At 59.0% G+C, this 15,809-nt stretch overlaps 2 protein-coding genes across 13 annotated transcripts; both read right to left on the bottom strand.

Annotated features, from left to right (window-relative positions):
• Positions 1 to 312: 312 nt before the first annotated feature.
• GPS2 (G protein pathway suppressor 2) lies at positions 313 to 3,055 on the bottom strand. Of its 4 annotated transcripts, none has more exons than XM_043475825.1 (11): positions 2,909 to 3,053; positions 2,562 to 2,724; positions 2,129 to 2,238; positions 1,941 to 2,053; positions 1,710 to 1,789; positions 1,548 to 1,630; positions 1,205 to 1,358; positions 1,023 to 1,112; positions 845 to 924; positions 660 to 760; positions 313 to 491 (listed from the first exon to the last, which is right to left on the bottom strand). In XM_043475825.1, the coding sequence occupies exons 2-11, from the start codon at positions 2,653 to 2,655 to the stop codon at positions 329 to 331; spliced, it is 1,068 nt and encodes a 355-aa protein (XP_043331760.1). In that variant the 5' UTR covers positions 2,656 to 2,724; positions 2,909 to 3,053; the 3' UTR covers positions 313 to 328. The 4 variants fall into 4 exon arrangements, with proteins under 4 accessions (XP_043331760.1, XP_043331780.1, XP_043331750.1 ...); XM_043475845.1 differs by having other exon boundaries at positions 665 to 760; positions 2,909 to 3,051; XM_043475815.1 differs by having other exon boundaries at positions 1,941 to 2,238; positions 2,909 to 3,055.
• A 139-nt stretch (positions 3,056 to 3,194) lies between these two features.
• NEURL4 (neuralized E3 ubiquitin protein ligase 4) lies at positions 3,195 to 15,289 on the bottom strand. Of its 9 annotated transcripts, none has more exons than XM_043475620.1 (29): positions 14,809 to 15,289; positions 13,440 to 13,884; positions 13,179 to 13,286; positions 12,737 to 13,035; positions 12,451 to 12,562; positions 12,274 to 12,362; positions 11,451 to 11,523; positions 11,037 to 11,301; positions 10,638 to 10,819; positions 10,265 to 10,350; positions 9,984 to 10,158; positions 9,695 to 9,893; positions 9,528 to 9,604; positions 9,247 to 9,325; positions 8,766 to 8,935; positions 8,541 to 8,672; positions 7,981 to 8,126; positions 7,653 to 7,877; positions 7,459 to 7,557; positions 7,217 to 7,378; positions 6,858 to 7,022; positions 6,130 to 6,288; positions 5,592 to 5,771; positions 5,370 to 5,457; positions 5,169 to 5,276; positions 4,893 to 5,037; positions 4,630 to 4,742; positions 4,382 to 4,547; positions 3,195 to 3,886 (listed from the first exon to the last, which is right to left on the bottom strand). In XM_043475620.1, the coding sequence occupies exons 1-29, from the start codon at positions 15,088 to 15,090 to the stop codon at positions 3,682 to 3,684; spliced, it is 4,734 nt and encodes a 1,577-aa protein (XP_043331555.1). In that variant the 5' UTR covers positions 15,091 to 15,289; the 3' UTR covers positions 3,195 to 3,681. The 9 variants fall into 9 exon arrangements, with proteins under 9 accessions (XP_043331555.1, XP_043331545.1, XP_043331568.1 ...); XM_043475610.1 differs by having other exon boundaries at positions 8,760 to 8,935; positions 14,809 to 15,288; XM_043475633.1 differs by having other exon boundaries at positions 8,760 to 8,935; positions 13,179 to 13,244; positions 14,809 to 15,288.
• Between the last annotated feature and the right edge of the window lie 520 nt (positions 15,290 to 15,809).

Below are 15,809 nucleotides of genomic sequence, written 5' to 3'. Positions count from 1 at the left end.
GAGGGGACCTGCCCCCTCCTCAGGCATCTGGGAGGGCCCTGCTCCCATGGGCTTCATCCTTTCCTGCGGGCTCTCTCCCCGACACATTTGTTAAAATCGAACCTGAATAAAACTACAAGTTTAATATGAAGTCCCCAACTCAGGTACTTTTTCGAATTAAATGGGTATTTATTTGGAAATTTGAAGAGTACAGGTTGAATGAACTCCGCTGCTCAGTTCATTACAACCAACCCTGCTGTCACCCTGTGATTCTTGCCAGCCACTGCCCACCCTCCAAGCAGTCCAGTGGGAGGCAACACAAACAGCCAGGGGCAGTGGCAGGTAGATTTTATTGGCGTGGTACTGGGACACCAGGGATCCTCCCCAAGGGCAGGGGTTGGGGCTGAGGCTGAAGATAAATGTGATGGTCACTTGTGGTAGAATCGTGGATTCTGGCTGTGCTGGATGAAGGGGAGCCGAGGGCCAGGCTGGCTGGTGGTTGCAAAGCCCGACTGGCAGCGGTGATGAAAGGAGGGCTTTGTCAGTGTGCACGCCCTCCTCTCTACTTCACACCAGAGAGCCACCCCAGGGACGGGAAGGGAAAACAGGGTGGGGGCCACCTACCCTACCCAATACTGTTTGCCTGCAATGCAGGGATTCTGAGGGACTTGATTACCAACCTTACCTTTCCTGCTGGTTGCATCTGCACAGGGAGCTGGGGTGAGGCCAGGAGTCCAGGGGCGGGATGCAGAGCTTGGGGATGCATGGGACGCAGGGAGGACTGCAGAGAACAGTGTCAGCAACTGAGGCAGCCTGAGGCTCCCCTTAGCATAGGCAGCCCTTGACTTTCCAAGGCTCTACTCACTGAGTCAGAGAAGCCAGTCTGCTGGTTAGCATGTTCCATCTGTTTTTGTAAGGACAGGGCACCACCAGGCTGGAGAAACCCTAGGTGGGGAAGGAAGAGTGTGAAGTGAGTAGAGAATGGGGAAAGGAGGAAGGTAGGACGCATGGAACTGGACCCCAGCATGGAGTGTTCCCATCACCTGTCTGGGTGGGCTGAAAGTGGCTGTGCACGGCATAGGGCTGTGGCTGTGGCTGAGATAGGTACTGCACTGCAGGAAACGCGGAAGGTGCTGAGGAAGGCAGGAGACCATTAGAACCTCCTTGTAGCCTGTTCAACACTCCTCCCTTTGGGTCTTGAGGAAAATTCCTCTTCCCACCTCACCTCTGAGCTGCTGACTAGGACTGTAGGCAGGCTGCGTGGGTCCATAGTGAGGTGGGGGTTGAGCAGTCCCATAGGCGCCACCCGGGCTACCTTGGAATTGCCCATGCTCCGGGGTCCCTGGGAAAGCAGCTGCTGAGCCCACGTAGTGCCGGGTCTAAGAAGGAAAGATGAGGAACTCACTGCCTGTAAACTCCATGAAGCAGAAATTCAAGTGACTGCACCCCCATTTTCCCTATTCAGGATGTAGACACACTCGAGACTTGAGTGCTGGCTGGTGAAGATGCTAGGGTCTGGGTGGAAGTAGGAAAAAAAATTCAGCCTAGACACCCAGTCCTCCTCTTACCGTAAGCACTTGGGGTCCAAACATCTGTTTGGCTCTGTCAGCTGCCATGAGGGTGCCTGGGCGATTGTGTCCTCCAGGGCTCCCTAGAGAGGGAGAGGGGTGCTTCATGATGTTGCAACCCCCAGGAGGGCCCATTCTGACCAGTAGTTTCTTAACCCTCACCCTGCATGCTGAGGAGGTGAGTTCCAGTGTGAACGGTCAGGCCTTGCTGGTATGCTGCTGATGTCAGAGTGGTCAGGTCACTGGAGCAAAAGGAAAGCGGGTCAAAGACAAGTCTGTTGTGTCCCCACCCCCACACACTCCCCTTCCCATTTGCCATTAAACACTGGTCTTTTGTTACCTGATCCCTGTTACACTTTGGCCTCGATTTTATTTTTAGCTCTTTAATCTCACCTCTGCTCTTTTCGCCTCCGTTTTTCTTCCTCATGTAAAACTTTCTTGAGCTGCAGGAAAAGCTGATGCTTCTCTTCCTGCAGAGCTAAAAGTTTCTCCTGCAACTTCAGGATCTGGGGAGGGGAGAGAAGATGAAAGCAGGAGAGCCAAGAGAAGAAAGAACTGGGAGAGATGGAGGGACTGCTTACTTGTTCCTTGGTCTCCTCTAGTGACATTCTTTCTTCCATCTCTTTTTTCTTCCTTCTCTCCTGCTCTTCCTTCATCTTCTGTTCCATCATCTTGTCCACTTCTTCCTCCTCTGGAATAAGATGCAGAATGGACAAGCGGCAGGGTGTTAAAATATCAGAACATTAATAACTGAAGACCAGCAAAAACTGGTTATCCCAGTGCTCTGGAACAGGCTTCATCACTGTGAGGGGGCTGGAACCGGGAGGTTTATTAGGTGCTCTCCAAGGTCCTTCCCAGCTCCAGACGTGGCCTTTTAACTCCCACCACCATCACCACGGGGCTGGCTGTCCCTCTGGCTTCGGCCGCCGTTCACTGGTCTGCCCGTGGGTGGGGGTCACCGTGGAGCGCGGTACGCCCCGAACTGTGCGTCCTCCTGTTTTGGGCCCGGCTCACCCTGCCGCTTGCGCTCTCGCTCCATCATGATGTGTCGGTGCAACGCCCTGGCCATGGCGTTGGACAGCTTCGGACGCTCCAGAAGCGCAGGCATGGTGCTGCTGGGGACGGTCGGGCCTTGGGCGCCCGGCTCTGTCGCTGGCTGCCAGACCTCTGGCTGGGCCTACGGGGAGGCGGCAGCTCAGTGGGAGCGCGCCGGGTTCAGGCGGAAGCCACCGCCCGCCGCCCCGGTCACGTGCCCGCCGCCCGGCCGGGCTCGCAGCGTGGCTCTTCCGCGTGCGCGAGCCTTGGTCTTGGCCTCCGCGCTCCCGCCCCTGCCAGCCACCCGGGCGCCCGCCCCACCCTACCCGCCTTCTCGTCGCTTTCTCCGCGGCCTCTCGAGCGGCAGGGCCGAGGCGTCACATCCGGCCGCTGGGCCGAATCCTTCCGGAGTCGGGCCGCTGTGGGCTCGCTGGTTGGGCGGGGCGGCGCAGACGGAAGTGCGGGCGACGGGTGCCCGTGGCGTCCAAACTCCTCCTCTGTGCCCCGCGAGACTCCCCGACCCGGCCTGCCCAGCGGGCGGAGCCCCCGAAGTTGGCGGGTACGGAGCGCCTCCCGTGGGCGAGAGGCACGCGAAAGAGGGGCCGAGGCGACTGCTCTTAGATTGCGTTTATTGGCTCCTTAGAAATCAGAGTCAGTAACAACTGTACAGAGGCCCGAGCCCCGGCCCCCGCCTTCCCCACTCCTGCCCGGGCCGGAAAAGCAGCTTCGCTGGGGCACGAGGAGACGCCTCTGGGATTCACAGTAACCAGGGAACAGAAACGGAAATAAATTAAGTGTATGGGGGAGGAGTCGCGGGGAGTCAGGCTCCCCAGATCAGTGCATGGACAGGGTTTCCCGGGGTCTGCGGCCGGGCTCGCCGCTACACCCTCACCTCGGAGGGAGGGACGTCCCCTTCCGCCGGGGCACAGAGCCAAGCTCCGCTTCCCAGCTAGTCTGAGAGCCTGCCCACACGCTTCTGTGCATCTGCCAGGCTGAGCACCGTGCATGTCGCGGGGCGCTGGAATGACCTGGAGGCAGTCATCATTCCGAGTCCAGGGGCCGAGGCCCAACTGTGCTTGTAGTGGTGCGGCCTCGCCCCTCACTCCACCCGTACCAGCAGGGCATAGAGGAGCGTGGCCCCCTTCTCCTTGGTCACCCACTCAAGTTCGGCTGGGCTGAAGTGAGGGTCGGGAGGCTCTCTGAGGGCCGCGGAAGGGGGTCCCGGGGTGTAGGAGCCAGGGCGCACACACACTTGGAACGCCACCTGGGCCTGGTGCGTCCGCTGGGATTTGGGGTCCCGGAATCTGTCAGGTAACAAGCAAAAATAGGGCAGTGAGGCCTCTGGCCCCCAGTACCTCTGCCCCTTGGCAACTGCAACCACCTCAATTAGCAACAGGCCCTTCTATTCCTGGTAGTCACTCTTTCCTTATAGGGGCTTGGCTGCAGCCTCATCTCTACCTGAAATGGTCTTCCTCCCAATGCCTGCTCGACTGACTCCGTCCTGCCCGTGTCTGCTCGGATTCACCTTTTTAATGACATCTACTTGTATGCTCCAACCACACTCCTGATCCACTTCACTCTGCTCTACTTTTCGCTTCCATAGTACTTACTTGTCACCTTTAAAAATACTAAATAACTGGGTTCCCTTCTTTGTTCTTTGTGATAGAACAAAATAAATGGTACTTGTACAAAGACTGTGAATGAAGGGCTGGCTGGAGACTGAGGAACTAGGAAGACAAGGTGGACAGGAGGGAATCATGGAGACCCATGTGGCCCTGGGCCCCCTCCCGTGTACTCACTGCACTTTGGATGCCAGGGTCTCAGCCCCAGCATATTGGAGGGAGGGAGAAAGCAGCACTGGAGGGGGCTGCTCCTCCCGGGGGGGTGCACAGTTCTCTCCAGGCTCCTCAAACCCTGTCCCAGGCTCTCCCTTCAAGGGCCGGCAGCTCAGGATGGAAGCAGTGCCTGCAAGGGAGGAGAGCTGGGTCAGGGTGGCCCTCCTACCACCCACAGGCCCACCTGCTCTGGTTCTGCTGGCGCTGTGTACCTGCCCCCAGCTCCCCTCGGTCCAGCACCCTCCGGACAGCCGCTACATTGCTCCCATGGTAGGCCATGTGCCACTTCTTGGTTAGCGTCCCAGCCTCCAGGCGGGGGTTCACCCTAGCAGGTAGACAGATAGGACAAAGGTCATTGGCTCCCCAAGGTCATTCCCCAGACAGGAAGTTTTGTCTTCTACACACCCTCTCAGGACCTTTTCTCAAGGTGGGCAAAGAATAGTGCAGGAGGCACACGATCCTTCCCCCTATGTACCTGAGGTTGAACCTGCACCAGCCAAAGGGCAGAGCGTATTCACGGGGGGGCTCCCCACGGCGCCTGTGGGCCTCGTCCCCTCGAAGTTTTCGGCAAGACTCACAGTAGCATAGGCTACGCTTTGGCGGAGGCATGAAATAGTCCTCTGTGGAGAGTGAGCAGCAGACTTTGTGGCATGGCCCCCACCCTGGGTCTCAGCCACGCATTCCTGGGGCTCTGGCCATGGCCCTGGGCTGGGCTGGGAATAAGGCAGGTTCTGGGGGCCTGGGGACTCACCAGGAAGCAGCAGCAGTTCCTGGAAACGGGAGCAAAGGGCGTGGTACTCGCAGCTTTTGAGGGGGCTAGTGGTGGGCGGTGGGCCCCAGCACACACTCTCCTTGATACCTGAGGAAGCAGAGTGGGCCCATGTCACCGGGGCTGGAGCCAGAAGTACAAAGTCAGGGTGAGGTGGGATCCTGGCCCCTTGGGCTGGCTCACCATCCACCATGTCAGCTTTCTCCATGTCCCCTTGGGTTCCAGCACTTTTCCCACTGGCAGCCCCTGGTTCAGGGCTCACGATTGTCACCTGCAGAGGAGAGGGGTGGTCAGTCAGGGTGTGACCAGCCCTCAGGGCCTGCTGATCCCTTCCATGAACTACCGGCTTCCCCTTTCCTAGGACCACCCAGCCTCCTAGGTGCCACTCTTCCCACGGCCACTCACCTGCTCACACTGCCCATAGAGGTCCACAAGCGCGTGGCAGGGCTGGGGGACATCCGGCACAGCCACCCCCTGATCCATTCCATTGATATGGAGGTGCAGCCCCCCAGAGCTGTCCAGCCGCAGTCCCAGGATGGTGCCTTCTGGACATGTGTCCAGATTCGGCCCAAATTTCTCACAGATCTAGGAGGAAAGACCTATTGTCTTCAGGGAGATCAGACTCCCCACTGGCAGCAGCCACCGCCGCCCTTCACTAAGCTTCGACAGCCAGTCCCTGGGTTTTGCCTCTACCCTTGCCCGCTGCTTCAGTTATCTAAAGTCCACCTTCCCTTTCTCCCCTTGTGACATTCTCAATGGCAGGGATGTTGGAGGAGGCAGTGAGCCTGAGACTGTCCAGGTAATGGCACTCACACCTCTGCCCACCTGCTACAGGGCCACTATACACCTGTGCTCCTACCTCCAGGGCTCGGGGCCCCTCTTGTCCCTTGGTCAATGTGCCATTCCCTCTCAGAGGCAGGGCCCTCCCCTGCTCCCCACCCACCTTAAGGCCATTGTGGAAGACCCCTCGGCCCCGCAGCAGCCAGGCTGCCCGTTTGAGGGCACAGGCGGAAGCAGGGAAGTTGAGCCTCTCCGGTGGGCAGGTGATGACTCCCAGGACAAGGGAAGATGTCCACTGCCGGTTCAGGAAGTCTATCCGCACCTGGGGAGAAGGCAACTGCTCCACAATCACAGCCTCCTGCAAAGAGGTCCCCCACCCAGCAGGACCGGGCTCCTCACCCCCAACCAGGGAGAGAAGACGGCACCCCAGAGTGCAGCCTGGGATGCAGCCCGTTCTGATACCTGGAGGGACCCGGAATGGCCAATTTGTTTGTGTCCTTCCCTCTTTCAGCCTTGGTCTTGCTATTGCCTTTAAAGGATTCTTGTCCCCGGGGGTTTCCTTCACCTACCTAACTGACATCTTCACAGCATAACGCCCCCTCCCCTGGAAAGCATGCCCCGTTCCCACATACAGGATCAGGAGCCTTCCTGGCCTCCCCAAGCCCCTCTGCACTGCTTCCCTCATCACAGCCCTCAGGTGGGTACTGAGGTACTCAGGTGGGTACTGATCTGCAACTCCCACCACAGGGTATGAGCAAACACCCAGAAAGCTAAGGGGCATGCATGCCTTCCACTTCATCCTCCACTTGGGAAAAAAAAGCCTTTCTGCAGGAAAGTTGGCCCTGGGTCACCTGGAGCAAGAGGAGCTGCAGATAAGGAGGTGTGGCCCACCTGGACCAGCAGCTGGGGCACCAGGGGCTGGTTGACGACAACGATACCCTGGTTGTAGCTGGCCACTCGCGTAGCCGTACGGTTCCCATTGGACAAGAGAATATTCTTCCCATGGTTCTCCAGGAACTCGAGGGCTGTGGGCATAATGGCCACTTGGTTCTGGCCCTGGTAAGGAGGAGAGACTGAGCTACTCGGGGTGCCGACTCAAAACCAACTCACCCCACCAGGATGGACATAGAGCCTGCCAATAAGCCTCTGCCCATCCAGGACTAGATCAGGGAATCCGAAAATGACCTGGTGGCTGATGGCCCACCAACAGTCCATCCCTGAGCCCAGTGGTTCCTGCTGCCACCTCTTACTTCCAGGCCATGCTCCTCGCCTTCGTCGTCCTCCTCGCCCTCGCTGCCGGTGTCCGAGCTGGGGGAAGGAGGCTGAGTGCCTTCTGGCTCATCCAGACGGGTGGAGCTGACAATAGAGACACTCCGCACTGGCCCATATAGATCCAACACAGCCCACACACTCTGGGGGCACACAGACCGAGGTTAGGAATTAGCGGAGAACCTCGATCCTCCTCCAGACCCACAGAAGGTCTGGGGTCTACCTTGGCGATGCCGGTGGCTGCAGGACCCATGTCCTCTCCGTCTACCAGGACGTGCATTGTGTCGTCTGCCCCTCGGCGAATGCCCACACGGCTTCCCACCTAGGGCCAAGGCGTGGCAAGGACGAGGGCTCAGCCCACCTCTCCCCACTGCCCCCTCCCAGGCCCACCCCCGGCCCCGGGGTCGGCTGCCTTACCCCCAGCCTCTCCAGGTTCCGGCCATAGTTCATCCTCTGGAGTTGCCCGTCGCGCCTCACTTCACAGCTGGACACCATCCAGGTGGTCTTCGTCCGGAGCTCTGGCAGGGAGGGAGGCAGTCCCGGGCCCCCGCCCGCACCGGGCCCCATGTCCCCAGGCGCTAGCGTGGTCAGCCCTAAGCGGAGGGAGCCGGCCCACTTCTCATCCAGCTCCTCCACCTTTACCTGGGAGGCAGAGGAGCCCTTAGCACACTGCAGGAGGATGGGAAGCAGGCTGGCCCTGCCATGGAGGCTTGGTGGCCCCCTGGGTCACATCGCCACAGCCCACCTCGAAGATTTCCTCAGTCCTGAGCTCCTTGGTGCTGAAGACGAGGCCATGGGCGTAGCCGGCTGCTCGCACCGCCCTAGTGCCATCTTCTTCCAGAGCAATGTTCTTGCCGCAGGTGCTGTGGAATCGGTGGGCCACGCCAGCCACTGTGGGAAGACAGCATCAGAGGAGGGGGAGGATTGGGGCAGCAAGCTTCAGAAAGGATAGGGCGAGGCTTTCAGATGCAGCAGGAAGTTGACATGATGGTCCCACCTCCAGTCTTCCCTCAAGACCTCTGATACCTCTTTCACCACAGCAGGACTCAGTCCCAAACCTGCCATGCCCAGCGATGGTGTCCCAACCCTTTGGTGGCAGGGAAGCATCCAGGCCCTGTGTCCAGGTGGAACTTCCTCCCCTCTTCTTGGCAGCTCCCCACCAGAGGCTGAGCCCTCCCCCTGCCCCTGGGTCTACCACTGCTGCAGCCAGTCTGTCTGAACAGCTTGCCTGACCTGGAGGCTGCACCCCACAGGCCCACCGCAGGCAGACAGAGCCCTTCCCCCCTCCCTCCCTGCCGGCTGAACCTGGGGAGTGCAGGGGGAATGACTTCTCAGTGGCGGTGTTGCTGGTCGCCAGGCTGTTGTCCATGGGGCCGGTGGCATTGGTGATAGACACTTGGACGCACTGGCCGTACAGATCCACTACTGCATACACCTCTGGGTAAGAACAGAAGGTGTCAGGAGCCCAATAGCCTGGGGTGGGCTGGGCCGAAGGTGGCAGGTCGAAAGCCACAGAATAGTCACCTTTACCGGGAGGCAAGCCTGAGCACGCAGCGCCTTGGTCCTGGCCGTTGATGAAGTAGTGCAGGTCGCCCTTGGCCGTGCGCATCATACCGATGCGGGCGCCAGTGCCCAGTGCGTCAAGATCACACCCGTAGTTGTTGCGCATGGTGTTCCCATCTTGCATGATAGCTGTGCCGCTGCAGGGATAACAGAACGGGTAGGTCGGCCTCCCAGCTTCCTCCCCACACAGGCCTCTGCCCCATCTCTGCTTGTCGGAATCGTCCAGGGCCTTGGACTGGGATGCTAACCTGGGGTGTGAGACCCAATCTTGTCTCCTACACCCTGGGAACCCCCCTGGCAAAAGTAGAAGCTACTCTAAGGGTCTAGGGGGAGGGAACAGCCAGACCACCTAGGTCTGTCATGGTCTACAGTTACCATAAGCCCCAAACCCTGCTTCCCTCATCCCAGCCAGCTCCACCAAGCTGGCTGCCAAAGCAGACAGCCCAACCTCAGCATCCATGTGTCATAGTCAATGTCTGTCATAGTGTTGGGGAATTCAAGGTCTTCCGGCCGAATAGCGGTCACTCCTAGAAGGAGGCAGGGGTGGGTCAGAGCCAAGGCCCCAGCTTCTGGCAGCCAGCACCTCCCCAGCACATGTATACACACACACACACACACACACACACACACACACACACACACACACACACACACACACACACACACACACACACACACACACACACACACACACACACACACACACACACACACACACACGCCCCTCACCAGCTTCAATGGAGCCTGACCAGCGGTCCACCATCTTCTGAATGACGATTTCAAACAGCTCGCCATCTCTCAGGGCTCTGCCAGGAGAATGGCCATCAGACAGGCCCCACTTGGGTGGCTGATGCTGAGCAGTAGGGAAGTGGGGACATAAAAGTCCAGACACTGACCGGTTGGAGATGACGATGGCGTCATTGAACTCGCTGCGGCAATTGTGGCGGAGCGCAGTACGGCCCCCGTTGGTGATGACGGCATTGCTGCCGTGCAGCTGGTGGAAGCGGAGGTCCGAGCCCCCAGCCCCAGACGATGGGGAGCTTGGGGACACCTGGTTGTTCCCCTCAGGGAGTGGTTCAGGGACTTGGGGCACCTCTGCAAGTGGACATCACCCTTTAGGCCTACAGCCATCTCTGAGGCCTCCCAAGGCCACCCCAGCCCCTTCCCAGCCCGGCCCTCACCCACGTCGTCCACAATGGTGGCCTGGGCCGCCTGACCATAGAGATCCACGACGGCATAGACTCCTGGGGGCACATTCCAGGCAGCGGGACCCTGAGTCATGCCATTGACGAAGAAGTGGAGAGTCCCATCCTCCCGCCGCACCACGCCCACCGTGTCCCCTGCCTTGGAAGAAGCGGGGCTGGAGTGAGGAGTCAGGCCGAGTTCCTGTCTGGGCTGGTCCTTCAGCAGCCCCACCTGGCCTGCCTCCCCGCTACCGACAGGTGGCGGCTCCCCCAGTCTCCCACCTTGAGTCGGTCCAGGTTGTGCCCGTATTCGTCCAAGATGGTCGTCCCATTGTGCATCACCCCATTCCCTGTCATCATCCAAGTCCCTAGCGGACAACGAGTGGCAGAAGTCATGAAGAGGAAGCCAAGGCTTCTTTCCTTTACACAGTAGTCCCCCAGTTACTGCTGGAAGCTACCAGTCCAGCCTGCCTTTTCTTCTCAGGGCAGAGCCAGAAAACTCTGCAGTTCTCACGCCAACCACAGGCCCTGTACACATGGCATGCCTCAGGCACTCAATGTGTCATCGCAAACGTGACAAGCGAAAGAGGGTCTGGAAAACAGGGACAGCTTCCCCCCAGCATCTTATCCTGGCCTGCCCTTCCTGGGAGCTCACCAGAGCGCAAGTTGGTCATGGTGGAGGGCAACTGGAGGTAGGCAGGGTTGTGGGTGGTGACGCCAATCTCGATGGAGCCAGCCCACTTGTCCACCATCTTGTCGATGCGCACCTGGAACACCTCTCCGTCCCGCAGGGCTCTGCTGCTCAGCACCACGCCGTGATTGAAGTCGTCGGTGGCACTGAGGGCATGGCAAGTGGGGACTCAGATCCCCCCCCAACAGTGCTCCAAAGCTCAGCCCTGCAACGCCCAGGTGACACCCACTGCCCAAGTCAAGCACCCACGGTCCACACTCCAGGAGGCCCCCCGACCAGACTCCCACTGCCTCCCACTTGCCCACCCTCCCCCAATCCCGTTATAGCCCCTCCGCAGGCTTCTCCCCACCCCATGGGCCATACTGGGGCCTCAGGGCAGTGCGTCCCTCGTGGGTGATGGCTGCCTTCTGCCCACAGTTGGGGTGGAAGAGCAGGCGCTCAGGTTCTGCCTGGGTTGTAGGAGCAGCCCGGCGGAGAGCACCCTCAGGGGACAGAGCCCGCAGGATGGCATTGTTCCGGCGAAGGCGGTCACTGTGGTTGTTATTGTGGACGATGGTCACCTTCACGGCCATCCCATACAAGTCCACCACACCATACACCACTGGGGGTGTCAAGGGGGTCGCCACACCTGCAGGAGTGGAAGGCACGGGGAATGGAGGAATGATGGCCGTCTCATTGTGCATGGGAGGAGGGGAGAAGAATCAATAAAGGGAAAATGAGATAGACCCCCCCTCAGTGAAAGCCCTGGCCCAGGGGCTCTCTCTGACTTCTCCTTACCCTGATCAATGCCATTAATGAAGAAGTGCAGGGCAGAGTTGGACTTCCTTGTGAGACCAATGTGGTCACCCTCCTATTCAAAGCAGAAAAATAAAAACCTGGAATCTTTTGACAGCTGAGCTCCAGACTTGTCCTGGAGACTGGGAACAGAGTAGTCCTCCAGCCTTCCCTTCAACCGATGTGACAGGGGAACAGCTCCAACTGGTTCCCATGCATCTCAGACCACTCCGAATGTTCAAGGCAAGTCAGGCACTATGTTAAACTATTTTATCAACACCAACTCAACCTTCACGGCACTCTATCAAATAGTACTGACAGGATCATTTTCAGACATTAAGGAAAAAAAAAAAACTACCCAAAAAAATGAGCTTCTGGCCGCAGGTCACCACCACCAAAGGCCAAACTAAAAGAAGAATGGAACCCACCTGACTGCAAAATCTGAGTGCTTAACAGTTGGGCAGCCCTGCCTTCTCAGAAGGAAAAGTGAAAGTCAATCATTTGTGTCCAACTCTTTGTGACCCCACAGACTGTAGCCTGCCAGGCTCCTCTGTCCATGGAATTCTCCAGGCCAGAATACTGGAGCAGGTAACTGTTCTCATCTCCAGGGGATCTTCCCAAACCATGGATCAAACCCAGGTCTCCTGCACTGCAGGCAGACTCTTTACCGTCTGAGCCACCAGGGAAGCCCTTCTCAGAAGGAACCTTCAGACAAAAGATAAAGGGCCTTCCTTGCTCCAGGTCAGACAGCACAGGGCCCAGGCAGGACTGCTCGGTATATACTGGGGTGCCCCTGGAGAGAGGCCGGCGCTGTGTCCACCCTCACCTGTAGCTCATCCAGGCTGAATTCACAGTACTCCCGGCGGGTGCCCTTGCCATTGGTCAGGATCCCACAGCCGCTCATCATGATGGTGCCTGGGAAAGCAGACACCTTGGTTAGGGTATGGGCTCCCTGCACCTTGGTGACCACAGGCCACACCCCCACCATGCCAGGGGCTGGTACCTGACTGCAGGTTGGTCATGGTGGCTGGGTACTCCAGATTGTTGGGGTTGTGGGTGGTGACACCAATCTCAATGGAGCCTGACCACTTATCTACGAGCTTATCGATGCGGATCTTGGGTGGAATGACAGTGGAAGGGAGAGGGGAAATGTAAATGCAGAGAAAAAAAATCTCTCCGCCCTTTGCACTTCCCTAGGCCACCTCCACCCTCTTCTAGCATTGGGGATCGAGCCCCATTTCTAGTTCCCAGAGGGTGAGACACTGGCCAGGCCCCAGCACCCTGCACACCTCAAACATCTCATTGTCCCGGAGCGGGCGGTTGGTCATGACAACCCCGTTGTTGAATTCATCCAGGGGCCGGCGGCGCTCAGCAGTCTTATTATTGTTGCTGAGCTTGATGAGGGTTCCACACTTCTCATGGAAAAGGAGAGCATCGTTGGAGGTGACAATGGGCGAGGTGGCAGCACCGCTAGGCCCCGGTGCTTCCCCTGCTGGGGGGGAGCTCAGGTTCACATTTAGGAGCCCCCCGTTGTACGCAGACAGGATGGCATTGCTCACCACCTCGGAGAGCTCCATGCTGGCAAAGTCTGCAACAGCAGGACACAGGAAGGAAGCAGAAATGAGTCTTCTCGGTCTCAGGCTCACCATGCTTTCCCTACCCCTCTCCTGAGGTGCCCCCCTGTCCACCTCACGTCCCGCTCCCCTTCCCAGGCCTCCCAGGAACCCTCACCATTATGCGACTCAAGGCTGTTAGGAAACGTCTCCGGTCGGGCCTGCGCTGGGGATACCATGAAGGCTGGGGACCAGGTGGAATGGGAGGGGAATAAGGGTTCAGCCCCTGTTGCAGGGACCACAGTCAGGAGACCCCTCCGCTAGCCCCTGCTCTCCCAGCCCACACCCAGCCTCACCTGTCATTGCCTTGCCCCACCCCCGCTCATTCAGCCATTCCCTCTGCCCCATCCCCCCACCACTGCCCTAGCTGCATTCTCACCTTCATCCCCAGAGGTCCCCTGTTCAGCCAAGGCAGAATCTTCAGGGGGGGCAGAGGGCTCAAGGGGAGGCGTGGGGCTGGGAGTAGGGGGGCTGAAGCCCGGCTCAGGGGGGAGCACAGTGATCTGGGTGCACTTGCCGTAAAGGTCCACGACGGCCCAGACACGAGCTGGAAGGCCCGTGGCAGCCACGCCGCAATCCCGCCCGTTCACCCAGAGCCGCAGCTCCCCGGCAGCCGTGCGCTCCACGCCCACACGGTCCCCTTCGCCAAGCTGGTCGAGGTCCTGCCCATACTCCTCCAGCACAGACCGTCCATCCCTCAGCACCGAGCAGCCCGACACTACCCACGAGCCCCCCTTCAGCCCTGTGGCGCTGCTTGGGAAATCCAGCACACTGGGATCCAGTGCCGTCACCCCAATCTCAATGGAGCCACTCCAGGAGTTGACCTGTGATGGGGCGGTGGACAGTGGCTCAGGATGGGCTACGAAGGGGTCTCCCACATTTCACAGGTCACTGTGTCCCCCTCTTCCCACCTCTCAGACAGCTAACTGGGCTTTGCTCTCTTGAGATAGGAGGCATCCCCAATCCAGAGATCCAGTCCCAGAAAGTATTTCCTGGACTTTGGTCTCAGGGAATGATTAGGCTTGCTCTCCTTTAGCAACTCTCTTCTGTACTCTGGGTGCACGCTGTCTATGAGCCCATGCACTTCCCACGCTGGCTCACCAAGCTGGCTAAATTCCCTGGCTCCAGCCTCCTGCCATCTCTAACTGCTCTGGTCTCTGTGGCCCCTCAACCAGTAAAATTCACAGCTCTCTATTCTTGCTGGTGTATTGCTCGCTCTCTCTGGGCCTCTCTCCTAGGCTCTGGCTGCACCCAAACTCTCTCTCCTCTCAAATTCTACCTCTGTGCACCTGGCATTTCCGCCTCATCACTGCACAGGCACACACATCTCTTGCTTCGAGTATCTCTCCTCACCCATCTTTCTGTCCCCATCGGTATGCGTTTGTCCTTCAATGGTTGCTCTTTTCTTGGTTATCTCTCTTCTTCTTCCATCACATCTCTGACATTTCTCCATCCTCCATCTCCCAGAAATTATCGCAGTAGGATTGTTCTCTAATCATTATAGTGGGTGGGGCCCCGTGTCCCTTCCCTGCTCCTGGGTCTTGACAAAACTCAAGCTCTCCTTGTCTCCTTCTTTGTGACTTAATGTTTCCGCTTCATGCTCCCTTCCTGCCCATCACCTGGTGTCCTGGCTAGCGGTTCCCTCTCGGTATCCGGTAATGTGGGCTACCCTAGCTGTCCTCCCCCATCGCCTTCTGGTCCCCTCCCACCACCCTCCACATCTCGCTTCCGCGGCCCCAGCTCCGCACCTTGCGATCGATGCGGACGGTGAAGACGCGTCCATCGCGCAAGGGTTCCCGACTCAACACCAGCCCGTGGTTAAACTCCTGGCCTGGCTGCTGCCGCCGCGCTGTACGCCCACAGGCCGACAAGCTCACCAAGCGCCCGGTGCGCGGGTGCAGCTCCCCGCCGCTGCCCAGACCCCCGCCGGACCCCGACCCTGGGCCGCTCCCGCCGGGGCCACCACCCCCACCCGGCCCCGGCCCGGGGCCTCCCCCGGAGCCCCCATTCCCACCCGACCCCGCCGCCATCGCCGCTGACACCGGGGCCGCGCGACAGCCGCGCTTGGCGGCACCGTGGCAACCGCGGTGTACGGACGCCCTGGGGGAATAGGACTCGGGGGCTGGGGCCAGATATGCTTTACGGCAGTGCCGGGCAATAAAGCATCCCGGAGTAGGGAACTAAGGACTACTACGGTGGGAAGAGAAAGGACGACTGGGTCGGGCAGGTTTGCTTTACGGCACGGGCGAGGTGACGGAGTGGCTCCAGAGGGGCGAAGACGCGCCGGGAGCTTTTGCGACAGTGGAAGAAACGACTGCCGCAGGCACCTTTACGACTTGGGGGTGGTGCCCAAACACTTTCAGCTTTGCGACACCGACGACCCTGCCTTCGTCGAGGACAGGCAACACTTTGAAGTATTCGCTTTACGGCAAGAGGAGGCGGGGCCTTTCCTTTGCTCCACGCGCCTCGAAGCGGTGTGAGCGGGCCTTGAGCACATAGAGGTAGCTTTGTAAATAAAGAGGGTCACACTCCGTACCACTTGAGACCGGATATGTCTTTCGACAGTGTCGCAATCCCTTCACTTCTCCGCAGAAACAGAGCGGGCTGGCTTTTGGGGCGAAAAGAGTTCGCGGGTGTTTCTAGACAAGCCCATCTTGAACTCTAGTCCAACCAAACTTAGGTTTTAAAGCCACGAATAAAGAGTCCAAAGGAACCCTGGCAGGTAGTTTCAGGCAACGACGCTGACAGT

The sequence above is a fragment of the Cervus canadensis genome, chromosome 1, assembly GCF_019320065.1.
Source record: "Cervus canadensis isolate Bull #8, Minnesota chromosome 1, ASM1932006v1, whole genome shotgun sequence".
Classification (NCBI taxonomy): domain Eukaryota; kingdom Metazoa; phylum Chordata; class Mammalia; order Artiodactyla; family Cervidae; genus Cervus; species Cervus canadensis.
This window is presented reverse-complemented; position numbering and strand designations above follow the sequence as displayed.